This window comes from Madurella fahalii, assembly GCF_045866475.1.
Source record: "Madurella fahalii IFM 68171 DNA, scaffold_2, whole genome shotgun sequence".
Taxonomy (NCBI): Eukaryota; Fungi; Ascomycota; class Sordariomycetes; order Sordariales; genus Madurella; species Madurella fahalii.
In genome coordinates, this window is record NW_027263972.1 from 6,312,456 (window position 1) to 6,332,782 (window position 20,327).

The 20,327-nt window shown below is 56.1% G+C and overlaps 8 protein-coding genes and 1 non-coding gene across 9 annotated transcripts; 5 read left to right on the plus strand and 4 right to left on the minus strand.

Moving 5' to 3' along the window:
- Nucleotides 1-292: 292 nt before the first annotated feature.
- On the plus strand, nucleotides 293-1,624 carry CWC2 (Pre-mRNA-splicing factor; the record flags this gene model as incomplete). Its single annotated transcript, XM_071060027.1, has 3 exons — nucleotides 293-675; nucleotides 736-1,059; nucleotides 1,117-1,624. The coding sequence occupies 3 exons, from the start codon at nucleotides 293-295 to the stop codon at nucleotides 1,622-1,624; spliced, it is 1,215 nt and encodes a 404-aa protein (XP_070916128.1).
- Nucleotides 1,625-1,738: 114 nt separating this feature from the next.
- MFIFM68171_04608 (uncharacterized protein) lies at nucleotides 1,739-2,904 on the minus strand (the record flags this gene model as incomplete). Its single annotated transcript, XM_071060028.1, has 2 exons — nucleotides 1,739-2,640; nucleotides 2,730-2,904. 2 exons carry the CDS (start codon nucleotides 2,902-2,904, stop codon nucleotides 1,739-1,741), a joined length of 1,077 nt encoding a protein of 358 aa, XP_070916129.1.
- Nucleotides 2,905-3,224: 320 nt separating this feature from the next.
- MFIFM68171_04609 (uncharacterized protein) lies at nucleotides 3,225-5,410 on the minus strand (the record flags this gene model as incomplete). The annotated part of the gene is made up of 2 exons (XM_071060029.1): nucleotides 3,225-5,281; nucleotides 5,353-5,410. The coding sequence occupies 2 exons, from the start codon at nucleotides 5,408-5,410 to the stop codon at nucleotides 3,225-3,227; spliced, it is 2,115 nt and encodes a 704-aa protein (XP_070916130.1).
- A 666-nt stretch (nucleotides 5,411-6,076) lies between these two features.
- On the plus strand, nucleotides 6,077-11,251 carry GCN2 (eukaryotic translation initiation factor 2-alpha kinase; the record flags this gene model as incomplete). The annotated part of the gene is made up of 6 exons (XM_071060030.1): nucleotides 6,077-6,265; nucleotides 6,330-8,489; nucleotides 8,562-8,897; nucleotides 8,964-9,963; nucleotides 10,016-10,443; nucleotides 10,499-11,251. 6 exons carry the CDS (start codon nucleotides 6,077-6,079, stop codon nucleotides 11,249-11,251), a joined length of 4,866 nt encoding a protein of 1,621 aa, XP_070916131.1.
- Nucleotides 11,252-12,333: 1,082 nt separating this feature from the next.
- MFIFM68171_04611 (putative ubiquitin-conjugating enzyme CDC34) lies at nucleotides 12,334-13,152 on the plus strand (the record flags this gene model as incomplete). The annotated part of the gene is made up of 2 exons (XM_071060031.1): nucleotides 12,334-12,426; nucleotides 12,502-13,152. The coding sequence occupies 2 exons, from the start codon at nucleotides 12,334-12,336 to the stop codon at nucleotides 13,150-13,152; spliced, it is 744 nt and encodes a 247-aa protein (XP_070916132.1).
- Nucleotides 13,153-14,376: 1,224 nt separating this feature from the next.
- On the plus strand, nucleotides 14,377-17,360 carry MFIFM68171_04612 (Ubiquitin interaction domain-containing protein; the record flags this gene model as incomplete). Its single annotated transcript, XM_071060032.1, has 6 exons — nucleotides 14,377-14,520; nucleotides 14,581-14,668; nucleotides 14,729-14,979; nucleotides 15,025-16,240; nucleotides 16,295-16,563; nucleotides 16,626-17,360. 6 exons carry the CDS (start codon nucleotides 14,377-14,379, stop codon nucleotides 17,358-17,360), a joined length of 2,703 nt encoding a protein of 900 aa, XP_070916133.1.
- A 563-nt stretch (nucleotides 17,361-17,923) lies between these two features.
- MFIFM68171_t59 lies at nucleotides 17,924-18,009 on the minus strand. The gene is given in 2 exon segments: nucleotides 17,924-17,958; nucleotides 17,973-18,009. It is a non-coding gene; the product is annotated as a tRNA-Gly (tRNA).
- A 405-nt stretch (nucleotides 18,010-18,414) lies between these two features.
- Nucleotides 18,415-19,509, plus strand: MFIFM68171_04613 (DUF410 domain-containing protein; the record flags this gene model as incomplete). The annotated part of the gene is made up of 2 exons (XM_071060033.1): nucleotides 18,415-18,770; nucleotides 18,861-19,509. 2 exons carry the CDS (start codon nucleotides 18,415-18,417, stop codon nucleotides 19,507-19,509), a joined length of 1,005 nt encoding a protein of 334 aa, XP_070916134.1.
- Nucleotides 19,510-19,675: 166 nt separating this feature from the next.
- On the minus strand, nucleotides 19,676-20,290 carry MFIFM68171_04614 (uncharacterized protein; the record flags this gene model as incomplete). The annotated part of the gene is made up of 2 exons (XM_071060034.1): nucleotides 19,676-19,776; nucleotides 19,867-20,290. 2 exons carry the CDS (start codon nucleotides 20,288-20,290, stop codon nucleotides 19,676-19,678), a joined length of 525 nt encoding a protein of 174 aa, XP_070916135.1.
- Nucleotides 20,291-20,327: the final 37 nt, after the last annotated feature.

Below are 20,327 nucleotides of genomic sequence, written 5' to 3' on the forward strand. Positions count from 1 at the left end.
GACCTAGGTCCGTTCACCGCCTTCGGGGACCCACCCAACCGCAGGCAGGTGGGTCTATGTGGATCTTGAACCAGGAGCTTGGATTTTCCCAAGCAACGGCGCGCCATCATCGAATGCATCACTTTTGGATTGTCCGTTGCCAAACCTCGCCTCAAACTTTGACGAATTGCCGCCCTTCGGCCTCCTCGCAACGAATGGTGTAACCATTTATCTCGCATTTCACACTGCCTCAACAGCTGTCTGTTTGTTCCCGAACGTCTGCAGTCTATTTTAAAACATCCCAAGATTCACCATGGCGGAAGTCGACACTAGGCCCGACCCAGCCGCCACGGCTACAGACGATGCGCAGGACCACGCCCAAGAACTCGCGCTCACCACGACAAACAACGAGGTTGCGCCCCCGACAGAGAAGAAGGTGAAGAAGATTATCCGGCGGAAAAAGCGTCCGGCACGGCCGCAGATCGATCCTGCGTTGATCAAGTCGGAGCCGCCACCGCAGACTGGTACAATATTTAACATTTGGTACAACAAGTGGTCTGGTGGTGACCGGGAGGACAAATATCTGTCGCAGACACATGCCAAAGGGAGATGCAATATTGCCCAGGACACGGGATACACGCGCGCGGATGCCCGTCCCGGCTCCTATTTCTGTCTATTTTTCGCGAGGGGGATATGGTACGTCAGGAGTCCCGCAGTTTCTGTTGGAGTGATCACTAACACTATACTATGATGAAGCCCCAAGGGTCAGGACTGCGAGTATCTTCATCGGCTGCCGGGCCTCCATGACATCTTTAACCCCAATGTCGACTGCTTCGGGCGGGACAAGTTCAGCGATTACCGCGACGACATGGGCGGTGTGGGAAGTTTTACACGCCAGAACCGAACGATATACATTGGTAGGATCCATGTGACGGACGATATCGAAGAGATCGTCGCGCGGCACTTTGCCGAATGGGGGCAGATTGAGCGCATCCGTGTCCTCAATACCAGAGGTGTCGCATTTGTGACATATACGAACGAGGCGAACGCCCAGTTTGCCAAGGAGGCAATGGCTCATCAGTGAGTTTTGACACGGTGTTTCTTTATGATCGTAGTTTGCTGATGCGTTCTCCCTAGGTCGCTCGACCACAACGAAATCTTGAATGTCCGGTGGGCGACGGCAGATCCAAATCCAATGGCTCAGAAACGCGAGGCGAGACGCATCGAGGAGCAGGCAGCGGAGGCCATTCGGAAGGCGCTGCCGGCGGAGTATGTCGCCGAGATCGAGGGCAAGGATCCGGAGGCGCGGAAAAGACGGAGACTGGAGAGCAGTTATGGCCTGGAAGGGTACGAAGCACCAGATGAGGTGCACTTCGCAAGGGGGCCGAACGCGGTGAACCCGAGAGGTCGAGAAGGGTACGAGCTCGAGCACGAACAGCGGCTAATGCTCGAAGCCGCAGAAGCAGCTCAGGCAGAGGATGAAGCACAACGTCAGGGACAAGGCGAGCCTGCGGCAGGGGGAATTCTCTCGGGCAGTACCCTAGCCGCGTTACAAGCAGCCCAGGTGGCTGTCGCGTCAAAACCGAAGCCGGCAGCGCAATCCGGGCCGTTAGTAGCGTATGATAGCGATGACGACAGCGACTAAGGGATCGCAGAGAATAAGGGAGTTCTAGCGCCATCTTGCGGCTGTAAATATGATACCACCAGACAAGGCTAAGCAACAATATCATGGACTGATACTGATTGTGAATCCTTCATCTCAACTATTGAATATCCTCGAGTACAACAGCTCATGCCTACCAACCCACAAATCCATCACCGGCACATTTTGCCCGGCGTCTTCCACCCTCGTCCTCCACTCCCTCTCAACCATAGCCGCGATCAGCCCCTGCACCACACTGCCGGCTAGGAGCTTTTGCGCCTGGTAGGGACCAAACATGCCCGCCCTCACCGCCGCAGACACCAGCGCCTTGACGTGGCCCAGGAGAAAGACATACGCCGTCTGCTCCAGACTCAGCCCGACCAGGCGACAGATGACGCCGAACAGCGGGGCGAGGTGCGCCGCCACGGGCGGGGGTTCGGCATCAACACCACCACCACCATCACCACTGCCATCACTAGTAGTACGAGTACCATTTACCGCCGAGGATGTCTTGAGCAGCGCCGAGAAACCCCGCAGCGCCTCCACAAACCTCTCCGCATCCGCATCCGCATCCACTCCCCCTAAACCAGCACCACCAGCACCACCACTACCACTACCACCATCAGCAGTGGCAAACGACCGCTCCCAGATCGCCAACAACGCCCTCCCCTGCGCGACCGACGCCCGCCGGCCGACGGTGCAGACCATGGTCGCGTCCTGGGCGTCGTCGAGGGCGGGGAGGGACGGCGGGTCGCGGTGCGCGGCGAGGACGAAGGGCAGGGTGGTGGAGGCGTAGGACGAGAGGGAGAGGGGCAGGAAGGAGGCGAAGGAGGACGGGCGGCGGGCGACGAGTTTCTGGTGGGCGAGGTAGCTTTCCAGGCCGGAGGAGAAGGCGAAAGAGCCTAGGGGGAGGGCGGAGTCGGAGAGGAGGAGGAGGAAGTGGAAGCTGGCGTGGTTGCTGGCCGGGTGGTGGTGGCGGGGGCTGTCGGGACGGGGGAGGGGAGAGGTTGGGGTTGGTTCTGTCGCGGTTGGGTTGCGTGGTTAACAAACTAACCGGCCGGGTTGAGGTAGGGTGGCTGAAGGGTGAGTCAGATTTACAGAGACTCACGCATCATCGGTGGTGTATGAGAGTGAGTGCGAGATCGAGGCGTGAGCTGATGACTGCGTTTGGCCTTGGCTTCCGCCAGCCGGCGCTCAAGGCCTGCAATCTCATAGTCTATGTCGCCACTATCGGTATATCCCTCCTCTGGGGAATTTGCGCTCATGACCGGGGATTGGGTCATGATCTTTGTGGTTGTGGTGCAAGTTAATCAATATGCGGAACTTGGAAGAGACTCGAAGACGGAAGCGCTGATAAGCTTATCAATCCTGCTCCTATATTATATCAATCCAATTACAATGTTATGCCCACCAGACTCAACAAGGCAATCGTGAAAATTGAGCGCAATGATATCCCAACACCGCGCCATGGACCTTATAGCCCAACCATCCGGGTATGAAAAAGGACATCACTATGCAATAACCCCAGAGCCCAACCAGCCGTCAAACTCCCCTCTCATTCCCCTCCCCCCCCTTTGATTGCACATGAAAAGTCTATCGCAGGTCACCTTAGCCTCGCGTTCTCCTTATCCCGGCCGTGCTGCTGCATCTCCCGCTCCGCCTTCTTGCGTTGGAGACGAGCAATTGCAGCCGCCCGCCGGGCCGCAGGCAACGTCGTCCGCGAGGTATTCATGGTGCCCCAGACAGCACTGCTATGCGCATCCGGCCCTCCGAGGCGCGCAAAGTTCCCTTGCACGAGGTCGATCCCCGGTGCCTCGCTCTCTCGTGATGAGGGGCGAGCCGGCGGCTTCCTCAGTTGTTCAGAAGATAATTTGCTGGAGCGCTTCTCGCGGGTCTCGCCCAGCTTGTCGTTGAGAGAGGCTATTTCCTCCGAGGTAGCTGCCCAGGTCGACCTTGCTGCGCGGTCTGTCCGGTTCGGACGTGGCTGCTCCTCCCTGATGTGGGCGGAACGCCCGCTGGACGTCGAACTACGGCTGTCCTGCAGGTTTCCGCGGTCGCTGAGGACAGAGGATGTAGACTGTGTTTTCGTGCCAACCTCCGCCTCGAGCTTCTCCCTGAGAGCGCGGGGGGGCGCAATGGCGACATCGTCATAAGACGCGCGCATGGAGCCTTCCGTGCTGCGCCTCTCTCTATGCCTGGTTTCGACTGGTAATACTGGGGCGGCTGGCACCTTCTGAGAACTCGGCCGATTAGACTCTCGGAAGGCATTCCACCCTTCTGCGGGGTCAGAAACCTTGAGTGTCGTGGCTTTCTCGTCAAAACTCTTTGCCCGGCTTGACCGAACTTGCCGTTTTGCCTCTGCGCCGTCCCTTCTGAGCGACACAACCTCCTCCTGAAGCTCTGAGATTTTCTCGTTCTTCTTTTGCAAAACTTGCTGTGCTTCCAAGTACCGAGCCTTAGCATCCTCCTTCAGCTTGTCGTAAGAACCTTTGGAGTTCTCTAATCTCTTTTCTAGCTCCTGAATCCTTGACGTGCTCTGTGACAGTTCCCCTGAGAGCTTCCTGTTCTCCTCCGCGAGCTTTGCCGCCCGTTGCTCAGCGAATTTGAGGTCGGACTTTAACCGGTCTCTTTCCTCTTGGAGTTTTTCTAGCTCCCGCACCTGCGACCTCGCTCGCCTCAGTTCACGCTGGGTCTCCATGAGTGTCCGTTGCGTCCGCGGCGACGCAACTCGTCGTGGCCTGTGGCCATTGTCCCTAGGTTCATCCGCCTCCTCGTGAAGTAGGGCTTCTAACTCCTCTACTTGCTTCTTGTATTCCATCGCGAGCGCGGTTTGCTTGTTGAGTTCCTCAGCCAGTTTCGGATCGCATTCACCGCCTTTCCTTCTGGTCGACAGCGATGCGTGGCGGCTCATCTCTGCAATCTTTTCTTCCATCGCCTTGACCTTCTCCTGCTCCTCCTTGAGTTTCTGGTTTAGGTCGAGAGCCTCGGCATCCTTCATCTTTGCGTAAGACTTGGCGAGTTGCTTGTACTTGACAAGCTTCTCCATCTCAGCCTTAGCATCCGTGTGGTAGGTTTCGAAGAATGATTTCCAATATTTTCCTGACCGCGAGTGCGGTTCATTCAGGTCCGTTGTTACGTCCGCATCGCACTCCGACTCATCGTCGACTTCCTCCCAGGCGTCTTCGGGCTGGTCTTTTGCGGGATATGCGAAATCCCTCTCATCCGTCACGCTCTCCTTGGTGCTCTGGTTCCGTGACTCCTCCATAACTGTCTGCAGTTTCGTCTTTGGCCGAGCATGTCCCGCATCCGTGTTGCGGTCAACCCACGGACTTGGGAACTTGCCAGGACAATCATCTGGCAATCCACTGGTGCTGGTCTTGCCTGGTCCCCCAGAACCCTGCTTCACGTCATGGCCGAATGAGACGCGTTTCCGACGCGTTGTGCCAGTGCCAGGTGTGAGGAGAATACCCGGGGGCTTCACGGGCGACTTATCGGTTTGGGAGGCGGGGTTGGCGTTCTGTTGTGCCGTCTTTTCGTTCGTCGTCTTCGGCGCGGCTCGCCGGTCGCGGGGGGCGGGGGTGCCGAACAGGGCTGTCTTCAATGCGCGCACGGCGAACACGGGCGCCGGAGTGTCGGGCTGCTCGATTTGCGTGGTGTCATCTGAAAATGCATGAGTGCTGTGCCCGAGAGAGAAAATTCCGTATTTTCAGGATCGTGGATTCTACTCGTACCGGAGGTTTGCGCGTCGCGCGCGTTGTCCGAATTGCGTTTCAACGCCCAGCTAATCATTGCGAACTGTCGACGGTGTGGTGCAAATCAGCGTGGTCGCCTTTGCGGATTTCCGATTCGCACGCTGGCTCATTTATAAGACAGCAGAGTGGCGGTCGGTGGGCAAGACATGCAATCGTTGCGTCTTTCAGCTTTCAGCTGCGGGCTGTTTACTCGGTTGCCAGAAGCAGCCAGTCGACGTCGCAGATCTGTTGTTGCGGGTTTTAATGGGCGGCGGTCCAAGCGCGTCGCTCTCAACCAGCGGAGTGGGACAGAGTGGGGTTGCAAGGGGGCCTGGCTGTTGCTGCACAAGGACACTACAGAACACTATGTACGGTACTGTACAGTACTATGTACTGCGTACTTTTTGTACAGTACCCCACTGTTATTTAGCGTGGTTCTTGGAGGGGCAATGCAACGAAGGGTTCCTGGAATCAAGAGAACGAACCTTACCTGAACGTGACCAGATGAACCCCGCCTATTGAGTTCGCTCCAAGTTCGAGTCACACTCCGAGGCTCCTGTTTCCGAGAACAGCATTTGCCAGCTTGCCCTTTTTATCTCAACGGTTCCTATGCACGATGGGCTCAACTCAGTGAAGCCTCACAGCCACTTTTGGCTGTGTAGTTCCACTCTCGGGTACCACCTGCGAGTTAGCCTTCATCTGAGTACCACCGCTCAAAGCCGCCATGGCGCCAAAGAAGCCCGTGCAAACAACCAAGAAAAATGTGCGTGATAGCTTTCCCGGCCTCAAAGGGCCGGGTGATGGTGCATCAAAAACCCGCTACCAGGAGCTACAAGAAAACGAGGTGATGGTGCTGCAGGCCATCTACGGTGATGACTTTATCCAACACTCGACTGCGCACACGGCCTGGAAGGTGAGCTTCCGAAAATCCGAAAGACCGAATCTCAACCGTTCACACCGTAACTAATATCTTCAAGAAATCTGAGCCTGCCTTTGATATTAGGATCAAGGCGTCGTCAGATGATGAACTCGCGGTGACCCTGGGGGTTGTCTTAGTTGCCACATACCCCAAGTCCCCTCCGCTCTTGAGCATCAAAGACTACGGTGACGTGCGGGAATCGACCCGGTTCAAGATCCAAAAGTTTATCGAGACGCAGCCCAAGATCTGGGCTCAAGAAGAACAGGAGATGATTGACCGAATCGTTGAGGGCATCCGCGAAGTCCTCGAGGAAGCTGCTCTGAAAAAGGCACAAGGCTTGGAGCTCCCGTCCCTGGAGGAGGAGCGAGCAGCTCACGAAGCCGAGTTAGCGAGGCTCGCCCAAGACGAGAAGGAGCTTGAGGAGCGCAAGAAACTTGAGGAGACAAAGGAAGAAGAGCGGGTTCTGGGCGATATGGTCCAGGAAGAGCTGAAACGGCAGAGGACCAAAGCCAAAGAGTCGAGAAAGAAGAACAGAAACCAGCGCTTATCCCCTGACCGCGCCGCAGAAGATCCGCTCGCGACCGACGTAGCTGTCGTTTTTGACCAACCGTGCAAGTTGACCGACGAATCAGGCAACGCCCTGTATTTCCAAACCGTCATCGGAAGAACCGTCTACCGCGAAGGTCCCGTCACGACGGTGTACAAGGTCAAACCAGTCCTCTCTGCAAAAAACGTGCGCCCAAGCCTCGCTCTGAAGCAGGTCGAACTGAAGTATCACGGCAAAGACTCGGTTCAGTTTAAAAAGCAACTCCAAGCGTTAGAGGTGCAGCTCGAGTCTCTGAAAAAGCTCCATCACCAGAACCTTCTGGCGCTCATCAATTTCAAGATCGACCGATCAGTTAGCGAGGTCGACTCATCGTCACCTGCTGTCTGGAGTATCAGTGTTCTAAGCCTTCTCTCCCATAAGGGTCCGCTCGACGAGCTTCTAGACCTGGCTGGCCAGATCGACATCAGCAAGGCCAAGATATGGACCGTCGATCTTCTCGATGCGCTGGCATTTCTGCACAATAACGGGATCGTCCACCAGGATATCCACCCGGGGAACATACTGCTCTGCAGGGAATCCGCCGGAGACATTGTTCCCAAGCTTGCTGACGCGGGCTATCAGAGAGAACTGCACAACATCTCCACCAAGGTAGCGACGTTGACGACCACGAGAGCGGCCAAATCTGCGTACTGGTTCCCACCGGAGATCGCCAGCGTATCAAAACCACAGTACACTCAGAAAACGGATGTGTGGGACTTTGGGATAGTGTTTCTGCAGATGATATTTGGCCTAGACGTCCCAGAGAAGTACCATTCTCCTTCGGCATTAATGGAGTCGGTCTCCCTATCCGATCCTCTGCAGGAGTTGGTTGCCAAGTTCTTCAAGTCTGATCCCAAGAAACGACCCCGGGCGTTTGAACTGTGCTCTAGCGAGTTCCTAGCAACTAATGCCCCTATCCTAGCCGAGGAGGAGTTAGCTGTCGTCGGCAGTTCGTTGATTTCTCTCCCCCCAACTTTGCCGCGGAGGCTGCGTCATGATTCCATGAATCGCAGTGCCTTTAGCTCAAGGTATCTACAGGACTATGTAGAAGAGGCTCGGCTGGGGAAAGGTGGCTTTGGGGAAGTGGTTAGGGCCCGGAAGATGATCGATGGGCGACTTTATGCGATTAAAAAGATCACCCAAAGGTCTCACGAAACACTGTCCGAAATGTTGAAAGAAGTCAGGATGCTTTCGCAGATGAACCATCCAGCAGTGGTACGGTACTACAACACCTGGCTCGAGGAGGTCCCCGACTTTTCCGACGCCGAATGGGATACCTCAACAGAAGAGCCAGCTACCGAGACGTCAAGAGGCACCATTCCCCGGAACATAAGCATCGAGTTTGCGGAAAGCAAGAGCAGAGGTTTAGACTTCATGTCGTCAAGTGGGCACCCATATATCGAGTCTGGCTACGACTCTGCCTTGGAGGATGACGATGACGACGAAGAAGATGAAGATGAAGAAAACGACCGGGGCGATGACGGCAACTCCTCTTCGGATGAAGATACCTCAACAATGGATGACAGAGTTCCGAGAGATCATCTCGCGATTCGGGGTCAACGCACGAGGAGGGGAAGCACTCGTCCCTTCCGAACAATCATGTACATTTCCATGGAGTATTGCGAGAAACGGGTATGCTTGGATCTTGGATAATTCGTCTCCCACGTCGTACTATTCACACCATCCGGAGCTAACTGTGAACAGACACTACGTGACTTGATATCCCGCAACCTGTCCAAAGACGCCCAGGAGATTTGGCGTCTATTTCGCCAAATACTTGAAGGGCTTGTTCACATCCATAGCCTCAACATCGTCCACCGAGATCTCAAGCCTGAGAACGTCTTCATTAGTGCTGGCCCAGACGGAGTTGAAAATGTGAAAATCGGAGACTTCGGTTTGGCAACCAGCGGGCAGCTAGCGATCGACAAGAACATGTCGAATCTGGATTCGAGCGACATAACTCGGAGCATCGGTACTGCCGTCTACGTTGCTCCGGAAGTGAGGACAGGGGGAAGTGGCTCGTATACTGCCAAAGTGGATGTGAGCAGCGCACTGTGGCCCACAAGCTCCCCGGGATTCGCCATGGTATCAACTGACCCTTTCTAGATGTATTCACTGGGCGTCATCTTCTTTGAGATGTCGTATCCGCCGATGCTTGGGATGCAGCGCGCACAGGTACTCGAGCAAGTACGACGAAGCCCCCCCCTTCTTCCATCGGACTTTAAACCCGCGGACAAAAATCACACGGAGGTTCTGCTCTCTCTACTCAACCATAACCCCAAAGAGCGCCCTTCCAGTGCCGAGCTTCTCAAGAGCGGAAAGATGCCGGTCCAGATGGAGAGCGAAGCGATACGACGCGCCATTGCTGGCATGGCCGATCCAAATTCGCCATACTTCCAGAAGATGCTCAGGACCCTATTCGATCGACAAATCGAGCAAGCCAAAGACTACGCGTGGGACATGTCCTCTTCCGGCCCAAGTCCCGCCGACCTTATGCGTCAATTCGTGGTGAAGGACACTTTGATATCGATCTTCAGGCGTCATGGTGCTGTTGAGGCTCCGACGGCATGCCTTTACCCCCGCTCATCGCATTACGGCCAGAATGCCGTCCATCTGCTTGATCGGAACGGCACAGTTCTTCAGCTCCCCTTCGATTTGATAATGGGCCATGCTCGGTCCCTTGCTAGGATCACGAATGGTCAAGTGCCACAGCGCTCTTATTCGTTCGGCAATATCTTCAGAGACCGCCACGACGGAGGACAGCCCGACATATACGGGGAAGTGGACTTCGACATCGTCACGACAGATGCCTTGGATCTTGCCTTGAAAGAGGCCGAGGTTATCAAGGTCTTGGACGAAATCGTCATGGCTTTTCCCACAACATCTTCGACCCCAATCTGCTTCCAGCTCGGCCACTCGGACCTTTTGCACTTGATCTTGGAATACTGTGGCGTTGAGGTTGGCGCTAGACAGGCGGCTGCGGAGGTTCTCAGCAAACTCAACATCCGGAATTTCACCTGGCAGAAAGTCCGCAGTGAACTCAGATCACCCGTAGTAGGTATCTCGGCTACGAGCGTCGACGAGCTCCAAAGATTCGATTTCCGAGGTAACTCGTTGTCATAGAATTTATGACTTCAAGCCGCTGACCTCTTTATTAGACACCCCAAGCAAGGCCATCGCAAAGCTGAGGAACTTGTTCGAGGGGACGGAATACCACCAGAGGGTATCATCTACCCTGGCTCACCTGAGGGAAGTCTACGAGTATACCAAGAAGTTTGGCGTGTGCAGCAAAATCTATATAACCCCACTTAGCAGCCTCAACGAGGCCTTCTTTCGAGGCGGTATTCTTTTCGCTTGTCTCTACGACAAGAAGGTCAAGGACGTCTTTGCAGCTGGCGGCCGCTACGACAGTTTGATTAAGGAGCACCGGCCCAAGATTGGCAGCCGGTTCGAGGAGCGACATGCGGTCGGTTTCAGTTTGAACTGGGAGAAGCAACTGGCGAAGCAGGTCCCGAAGACCACGGGCAAGGCGTTCCTCAAGAAGGCAGTCGAGGAGGAAGCCCAGAGCATATTCAGTGCAAAACGCGTTAGTCCTTACTCTGGCCTTGTGAACACAATGTGCACGGCTAATAGCGGAGCAGTGCGATGTGCTGGTTGCGAGTTTCGATCCGTCTGTCCTCCGATCTTCTGGCATCGAGCTCGTGCAGACGCTCTGGGCGCATGGCATCAGCGCCGAGCTGGCCCGGGACGCCCGCTCTCCAGAAGACCTCCTCACTAGCTACCGAGACGAGTCCTACAGCTGGATCATCATCATCAAGCAGGACAACATGCTCAAGATCAAGACCATGGGCCGAAAAGACGCCCCAGACGCTGACATCGCCGCCAAGGAGCTCCTCAACTGGCTCAAGTCCGAGATTCGCGACCGCGACTCCCGCTCAGGCATGAAATTCCGGGGCAACATCGCGGTCCCGCACTCGGAATCCGCCAACACCGCGGCCGGCATGGGCGGGGCCGGGCCTAGCGAGCACGAGCCGCAGGACGTTCACGTCCTGGTGGCACAGACCAAGAGCAAGAAGTTCAACCGGCGCGCGGTCGTCGAGCAGGCGCAGGCGAGCGCGTCACGACTGGTGCAGACCTTCCTCGAGGGCCCCATCGCGGCCATCGAGACGTCGGACGCGGTCGTGGACATGATCAGATCGACCAGCCTATCGGACCTGGAGAGCTGGCGGAGAGTGGAGCACGGCGTCGGCACGGCCGAGAAGAAGTACGTGAGGGAGATCTACGACATGCTCAAAGCGTGGCGCTGGGACTGGGAGGCCAAGCGCGGCCCCGGTCACGCGTTCGTCTACAACTTCAGGACGGGCAAGTGCATTTATTATGACCTGGGGGCATAGGTTGCTCCGTCGGGACGGTCGAGGCGCTGGTCTTCATCGGGGGTGTGAAGGTGGGGGGATTTTTTTTTTTTTTTTTTTTTTTTTTTTACGTTGGTTTGCTTCTCCCCACGCTCGGATTGTTGGTTTCTTTCTTGCTGGCAACCCATGCAATCGGCGGGGGCGTTGGGACCATGGTGGTCTGCTTTCGACAGAAACGTAGTATATAATGTCAGTTCGATACCCCAGCTACACAAAATTCGAAGTAGTAAATCCTGGGATCGGCGTTGGCCCTGGCTGATGGGGGCTTTGCCACCTTATTTTCGGAGTCCGTCTCGCTCCGATTGCTTCGGGGTTGGTTAGGTTTCTGACGCAACGAGATTGTAGGCTCTAAATGGAAAGCGAGGGATAAGCGGACTGGGAGTGGGACTTTTGCAAACTGTGCATCTGACGTTGGCTTCCGTTCCGGTGAATCGCGGCGTTGTCGACGAGCTCTTGTCCTCGCTCCTCACATGAGGCCTCAACAAGGGCCCCTGGACAAGCTTATCAGGCACCGGATGGTGGGTCAGCGGCCATTTGTGGCGGGGGCGAGGTCAACCACGGTTGGACGTGGCCGTGGTCATTTGCTCGGCGTTGACCCGATTCCAGGAACGTTTGGGGTCACTCTTTGCCTTGTTATGCCGGCTGCGGAGCAGACCCACGGCAGAAGCGGTCTAAAAAGAGGTACGTAACGGAACGTATATAGGCAGCCCTGACGCCACATCCTGCTCCTTCATCGTGCTCGAACTGTTTCTGTGCTCGTTGCCCTTTGCAATAAAACGCTTTCATTCGGCCTCTGGATAGGACGGCGCCGATCACTAATTCACCTTATTCGCTGACCGTGTGTTCGCCGCGCCGCTTCCCCACCGCTTAGACGTTGATTCCCTCCAAACTTTCCGGGCTTTCCCTCATAAAGTCTGAAACACACGGCGCGGCGACGTTTTCCTTCCCTCCTCCGTCTGTGTTTGACAACCCCGACACCACAGTCTCTTGCGGCCTCGCATCCCACACTATCACAACTTCCTCTCTAATAGTGGGCCGCTCGTCCTTAGATAATCAAAGTCGTCATGTCTCGAACAGCCGGCCCGACGGGCGCGAAGACGCGGCTCATGAGCGAGATGAAGGCGTTGCAGAAGGAGAAATGGATTAACTTTGAATTTGTAGGTTCCGGCTTATTGGCGCCGGCCGTCCTAAGAACCTCTCAACCCCCCGTCTAACCGTCTCGCTCGCGACAGGAGGACCAGAGCAACATCCTGAAGTGGCGGTTCGCCCTCATGGTTATCAACTCGGACAGCGCCTTCAACGGCGGATACTTCAGGGCCGAGATGGCCTTCACCGACGAGTACCCCTACCAGCCGCCCAAATTCCGCTTTCTCATCCCGATTACGCACCCCAACATCTACCCGGACGGCCAGCTCTGCATCTCGATCCTACACAAGCCGGGCGAAGATCTCATGTCCGGAGAAGAGGCAAGCGAGCGGTGGTCCCCGCTGCAGGGCGCGGAAAGCGTGCTCCGGTCAGTTCTGCTGCTGCTCGACGACCCCGAGATCAACTCCCCTGCCAACGTGGACGCCAGCGTCATGTACCGCGACCGTCGGGACGAGTACAACCAGAAGGCCAAAGAGACGGTTGAGCGGTCCCAGAAGGATATTCCCGAGGGGTTCGAAATGCCAAGGACGTTCGAGGTTGCGCCGCCTCCGAAACCCGAGAACGATGACGATTTTTGGGCAGAGAGCGACGGCGAGTTCGACTTTGGGGGCAGCGATACTGGCGATGACGACGACGACCAAGACATGGACGATTTTGACGATGAAGGGGAGGAGGAAGAGGAGCAGGACGGCAGCGACGAAGATGGCGCTGATGACAACAACCACCGCCGCCGCTGATGGTATCTCTACCAGCAGCCCTAGCTCACCTCTTTAATGCCGTCAATTTCTTTCTCTTTTTCCTTTTCTTTTACCCCACTCGATTTTACGCATGCATAGCGCTGGCAACCACCACAGGCGGGCGTTCTACGGTTCTCCGCGTCTGAGAAAGGGAAATCTGGATGTATTTACGAATTGGGCTTGGCAAGGGGCGATGTTGGCTCGGGATCCCAGGGGCAGGCATATTACCAGGAGACAGGTGGTCTTGGGACTCGGATTGCTGTGAACTGCGAGGAAAAGACTTTGCTACTCATTTGGCCGGGCGAAGTACCTACATTGGCTTAGGACTATTAGACTGGCTCCCCAATCCACAATTTGACAGTAAGAAGCGGGCGGCTCGGACGGTGATGATGTGCGTTTGCCCAGTTTATCTATCTGGCAGGTAACGAAGAACCATTCGATTCCTGAACTCCTAGTTCTCTTAGCGCAGGATGCTCCAGGCACCGGACGTCGATCTCTTCTCCACCACAGTGCCAGACTTCCAGGCCGAGTAGGTGTGCCACAGTTTCGCTGGGTAACGTAGACACGTCGTTTGGAGACGTAGACTGTACCTTGGTATGGAACGATGTACAGCAGTTACGTGTTACCCGCTCAGAAGACCTCTGGCAGGACAGGTGCGCCTCCCTCTGCGGGCCCCTCTGCCCCTCGCCCTGTCACGCGGGGTAATCGCATTCAGCAGGGGTTCCGTGGCCTGTGCACTACAAAATCGACAGGCCTTGGAGCAGGCTTGCATTGCCAAGAGTCGAGGAGCTTCCATGTCGAAGATGGCCCAAAAATAAAATGCAAACTTTAGCAATGACAAGCCCAATCTGCGCTCTTAGTAGATACATCGTCTGCCTGCTTGATCGGATAGTCTAGGCTTCTCCCGTACGCTGCTGCTGGGCCGTTGTTTAAGTTCGGCGTTGGCGGGCAGGGCGCTCGCATTCAGGCCAGGTACACACACTACTTAGCTTCAGCGGGCATCTTTAGCTCCTCCAAGCCAAGAGTCCCAAGACCTGGGCCGGAGCTACATCTACCAGCCCGCATCTTGCCTCTCTCAACCAACCTATCTCCGGCCCGGTATCGAGCTACCGCGCCTCATACTCTCGAAATCCGGGCCCGATCGATGGCATTTTGATAGTACCGAATCGAGTGGACTCGACATTCTCAGACGGTGCAGCGAGCGCCGGAGCCGGACCAGCCAAGATGTCGTTCGCAGAGAAAGAAGCCCAGGTCGACATGGTCATGGCTATTATTGACGCTGACCGTGCTATGATCACACATGCGCTTCAAGCGAACAACTTCAATGCCGATACTGTTGTGGGCGAGTACTATGACTCCGCAGACAAGGTCCGCCCGCTCTCTCACAACTTCCTGCCGATGCTCCTTTTGAATGCTGACTTGTAATAGTTCAGGCAAAAGTATGGCTGGGACGAGAGCGCCTTCTCCTCGAACCGTGAGGGCGAGGACAATTCGGCAGGCGCCAACGCTGGCCCTTGTGAGTACCTGCTCCACGAGACAGACGGACAGATCCACCCGCTAATTGAGACCTGCCCAGCCTTCGTCATACACCCGGCCGACGACAGCCAAGTCATTTACGGGACCGAGCCGAACACCTTCTACGGCGCCGGTGCTCCCTCGCGGCCCCCGTCAAGAACGAACAACAGGTCGCCTATGAGTCGTCTAGTCGACATCACCGCAAGCGAGTTCAGGACAGATACGCCGAGCAACCGCCAGGAAGAGGAAGCCCAGTTACAGCAAGCCCTTGCCGAATCCTTACAAGGCTCTGGCATACAAAGCCCTCAGATGGTACCGCCGCCGCCGCCAGCGAGGCCGCCGCCGTTGCCGCAACAGTCGGGCGTTACTTCCAACGGGGACACATCCGTATACTTTGGCCCAGCTAACCGACCAGACTATGATCCGGACGAGTGGGCCATGGTGCGTCTCAAGAACGACTGGAAAGATCCGGAGCCGTCTCTTAGGATGAGGAAACCCGGGATGCCGGTTTTTTTGCGATGCCCCGCGGATAGTTGGGAAAAGCATCGCATCGGAGCTCTTTTGATGATATTCCACGAAATCCCTGCCGCCCGTAATGCACTGCTTCAAAGCGGCGAACCGCCTGCCTACGGGTATGGCAACAACAACAACTGGTGGAAAGGTGAAGCCATTTTACCCCCCGGCAGCGAGGATGAGGAAGGAGGATGGGGCCCACAGCCGCATTGGTCAGACGAACTCCATCGACTGATGGCCTTCCTTGAGGCTTCGGAGCGGAGCTACGGGACCGCTGAACTGCTCTCTCGCGCCAGACATCCGGGGACATTACAGACTAATGATCCAGAGAAGGACTTTTTCCAAAGCTTTTTCGACCAGCAGCTGGCCATGGGCGCACGTGGAAATGCTGAAGTGCTCGACTCTATAGTCGAGGTCGTGACACTGAACGACCCAATTCCCCAAGGCGGAGACCATTTTGGTCTGCTGGATCTTCAATTAACCCAGGACGCGGATTCGTTTGAGAGTTTATACAGTGCCTTGGACAATATTTTCTTGGCGGACCTCAGACAGGCGATGGAAAACATGGGCCTCGCCCGGATGGCTTGGGTAATCAGTGCCTCGGACGTTCTCACGTTCCGCTTCCAAGGAGACGATGGCCTGCGCAAGCCTATTAACATCCCCGAGACATTCTACATTGACCGATACCTGAAGGCCAACAGCGAGCAGATGCTGGAGCTGCAACGAGACATGATGGCTGTCATAGGAGCACACGACCGCAGTGCCGTGAAAGAGGAATCGCTGATACGATGGGTCAATCCTCAAACACGGAAAATCTACGACCGCAGAGTCCTAAGCAAGGCCGCCATACGCCACTGTCAGGAGAAGATTCGGAAGATCAAAGACCGTGCGTCTTGGAGGGGCCACGAGCAGACGCCGGCTGGGAGTGAAGAGTATTATCTGCCAGAGCACAGGGGTGAGCCGAGCCTGCAGCCGGACGAGGCTGAAGTTGTCGAGTACTATGAGGCCAAGATCCGGGAGCTCGAGGAGAAATTAAGCGCGACCGAACATGTTATGAACAGTATGGGAAAAGACTCCCCAGGAATAGCGCCGTCACTGACTATTGGTGCCTCAGGTTCCGTGCTCCGCGAGAGGCAGGTTGCTCAGGAGCTGACCAGAAAGCTGGAAATGCTTTTGACGGTACCCTCGACATGTGAACGGTGGAATCCGACTCACAAGTACACTCTCCGTGGAGTGGTGAAGGATCCCGATACGGTTTTCCTACGGGTGCATGAGCCGCCCCCCGAACAAGAGTTGATATCTATCAGTGACGATCTCGTGCCAGGAGAGAACTGGTGGTGGAAGATATCCTGTCCGACGGAAGGGCACGCGGTTGAGCATACCGTAAGTTACTTCAAACTAGTTCTGAACATTTCAGGTGCTGGTATTGACTCCTAATTCTCAAGGTGGTCTCGTACGACGCCGTCGTGCAAGAGGCTTGTGGGATCGGGTGCCTGCCCATTCTGGTGTACGCAACAGACAAAGCCTTGCAGCAGGAAAAGGTTCCTCTGTCCGATGCGCTGAAATCCTTCGTTAAGTTCGACAATCGGCACTTCAAGCAGGAGCTCTCACAGTCCGACCGGCACAGCCACTCACCGGAGAAGAAGCGAAGTGCCGTGCTCGGTACAGATTCCCAATCGAAGCGACTACAGAGATCGTCGAGTATCGACTCAATGGCCACGAACCAAGCGTCGGCGGGTGACTTCGACGAGGACATGGGTGACGCCCCGTTCGACGATGACTCGATGTTTGGACCTGTTGGCGATTTTGCCAGAAGTGAAGCAACGGGTCAACATGAGATTCCGGATCTTATGGAGATGCATCCCCCCTCGGCGGCAGAATCGAGCTCGGCTCGGCTCACAAGCCTGCCCACACCGCCTTACGACAGCGACAGCGACATTATCATGGAGCCGGGCGTGTCTCCGGCGCTGGACCCTGAATCCGCGCGGCTTGCTCAAGTCTCTCTCCAGGATATGAAAGGCAGCAGTGGGCCCAAAGGCCCTGAGATGCAAGAGCGCCCAGACTCGCCGTTTCTGACTAGGCCAAGCAATGGCACTGCCAACGGCGCAGCCGCGGAGCCGATGGCGCCGGGTGACCATGGCAAAGACAGCGGCATTGACCCCCGGGTTCATGGAATGTAGCGAAAAAGGAAGCTGAATGGTTAGATGTACATATGCATAACCCACAACGATTTTTCTTTACTTGGTGTGCTTGAGTCGCCTTTAGCAAGTAAGTGCATTAAGAGGCGCGGCTTATGGCAGGAGAGGAAACAATGGACAAGAGGAAGCGCACTGGCTGTGGTGTGGAATCATTACACTAGAACATGAGAGCGCAAAGAAGGCTCTAAGCATTGGTTGCACCGATGGTTTAAAACAACTTGAAGCCGTCTCCCCGGACGGAGAAATGAGCTATGCTTTTGTTAAGACTAGGGAGCAGCACTTGGACATACAAATGTATGATACCCCCTACGAGCCATACAGTAGATTTGGTAAACTTCTGACAGCTGTCTAGCTTCTGAGAAGTTGGGTTCCTATATCTAGTGGCGCTGTTGCCCCTAGAGACGAGTTAGAATCGCGTGGTGTGGCGGTTGTCAAATCAGATGAACCCCCTCGTTGGGGATTGAAGCAAAATAGAGGGACCTCAGCATCCTTGTCATTGAATTATGTACAGCGGCCTCAAGGGTGGCAAAAGATAATGTTTGGTTTGCGACGTTCAAGAATCGAACTCGAATCCTACGCAGGCCACTTTTAAGATGGGAAGCGTAGATGCTAACCATTACACCAACGTCGCTTGTTAGTTACTATAAGTAACGGTTATTCCGACACGTATACCTTCGTTCCGTTTCGACTGTGCCTGTCGTGCGCCGAAAATAGATGCCCCACTATGGTGACGCAGCCGCGGAATTCTGAGGAATCGATGCGGGGCAGTTTCCAAAATGGGTGGATTTCCCAAGGTTCGAACCGAGCGGGAGCTGGAGCTGCCTCGAGCCACATATCTGAGCTGCTACGCGGTAGAAACCCAACCTTGGCCAAACGGCCGTTCTCTTCCGTTTCTGTTTTTTTCGTTTTCAGATCTCTCCACCAATCGAAAACATAAACTAAGGAGAGCAGCATAAACAGGAAGTGAAACCCCTCCTCACCCCAAGTCTCGAGTCGACGGCAGCCCCGACACAAACGAATATCAAGCACGCCCAACATGTCGACCAGCGGCAGCAAAATCGAAAAGATCATCGCGCGGTTGCAGAAGCGCATCGCCGAGGGCCAGTTTGAGGAGCAGTACGAGGCGGCGCAGGAGACGCGGCTGGTGGCGGCGCGCTACACCAAGCAGCGCAACTGGCCAGCCGCCGTCGACATACTGTCCAACGTGTCGCAGGCGCTACTGCGGGCGGGCCAGGGCGGCAGCGGTGGGGACCTAGCCATCCTGCTGGTCGACGTGTACAGGCAGGCCGAGCAGCGGCCCGATGGCGCGAGCAAGGGCAAGTTGCTGACGTGCCTGAGGCTGTTTGATGCGGAGGAGCCCACGAGGAAGAAGTTCGTCAAGGAGATGATCGAGTGAGTGCTCTCTTATTCCTTTCAGCGGGAGGGGAGAAACAAAATTGGCAACGCTGGCTGACCAAAGGGTAATTTTTTACAAAAAAAAAGCTGGTCAAAGAAGTTTGGCGACTACCCCGCCGGCGACCCGGAGCTGCACCACGTCGTCGGCTCGCTCTACGCCGAAGAGCACGAGGCCGAGGAGGCCGAGCGCCACCTGATACTCGGCACCAAGGAGTCGCCCGAGGTGCTCAGCCGCATGGAGTATACATGGTACAAGGAAGACGACTCCTACACGGCGCCCCTCTATTGCGCGCGTGCTGTCCTGCCCTATCTACTCGTCGCCAACGTCCGGGCCGCCAACACGTCGTACCGCGCCTTTGTTAGCGCCCTCGCGGCGGATAACAAGAGTCTCGGGGTGCAGGACGTCAGCTCGCAGGGTTCCGACGTGCGCATCTTCCCCAGCCTGCCGCTCCTCAACTTTCTCGGCTTGCTACTCCTTGCCGTTCAGAGAGGCAGCCCGGACCTGTTCCGGCAGCTGCGTACAAAATATGCGGCCAATATTGCTGAACTTGGCGGCGTGTGGGATACTGCGCTCGAGATGATTGCCGAGATGTACTTTGGCATCCAGCGGCCGAGGCAAAGCAATCCGCTGCTCGATATGATGGGTAGCTTCTTTGGTGGGGGTGCCCCGGGCGGCGCGGCAAGTAGGCCTGCGGCTCGTCGGGTCGAGGCGCCAACTGCTGAAGGCTTGGACTGAGCGCCAGCGACGTTTGCTCTCCGAATGTCGCGCGAGGGGGCGAAGGGGAAGCGCGGCGGAAGGATGACTCGACGAAGAGAGTCGGGACTCGATAAGGGCCCAAAAAGTGCGAAAGAAGAGCAATTTTTTGGTGGCAACCGCTCGGGCGCCTAACCCTCGCTGACTCTCACTGGTGATGTGGTAGCTCTTCTCGCTCAAACATCCAATTGTCTTCTGCTAACGCGGCGACTTTGGCCCTCAAGCTTGCCCTGACCGCCTCGAGAAGCTCTGTAGTCGATGCACAATGCTCCGTCTTAGTCAAGTGGACAACAACAGACGATGTATCCTTCCTGGCAAACAGGAGCCTGCCGGACTTGCCTTCGGGTTGCGCGGGCACCACAACGCTGTTCTGGCCAATCTGATGCTGCTTCACCGCCTCAGCCAACCGCTGCCTCTCCTTTTCGTTCTCGTGCCGCGCGTCTAGCGCCAGGAGTTCCTCGGTGTCGTCGATAGGCGGCGTCGGTGGGTCGCCGAGCTGGATCTCGCCGTTCTTGTCGCGCACTACGATGTCCTCTTGGGAAGGGGACTCGAGCGGGAGCTGGAACTGGTGTTGCTGCTCCTTTTGCGCGTCGTCATCTAGGTGCAGCGCGTCGGTCGATCCGGACGAGCTGGCTGTCGGCCGCCGGGTGAGTTGGCTCTGGAAGAGGTTCCGGCGCACACTCTGCGATGTTGATGAGATGCCGCGGGTCTTGGAGATGCCCGATGTGAGGGCGCGCGAGGTGGGCGCGTGTCTGTCGGCCATTGGGAAAACGATTTGGAGTTGGGTTGGAGAATGATAT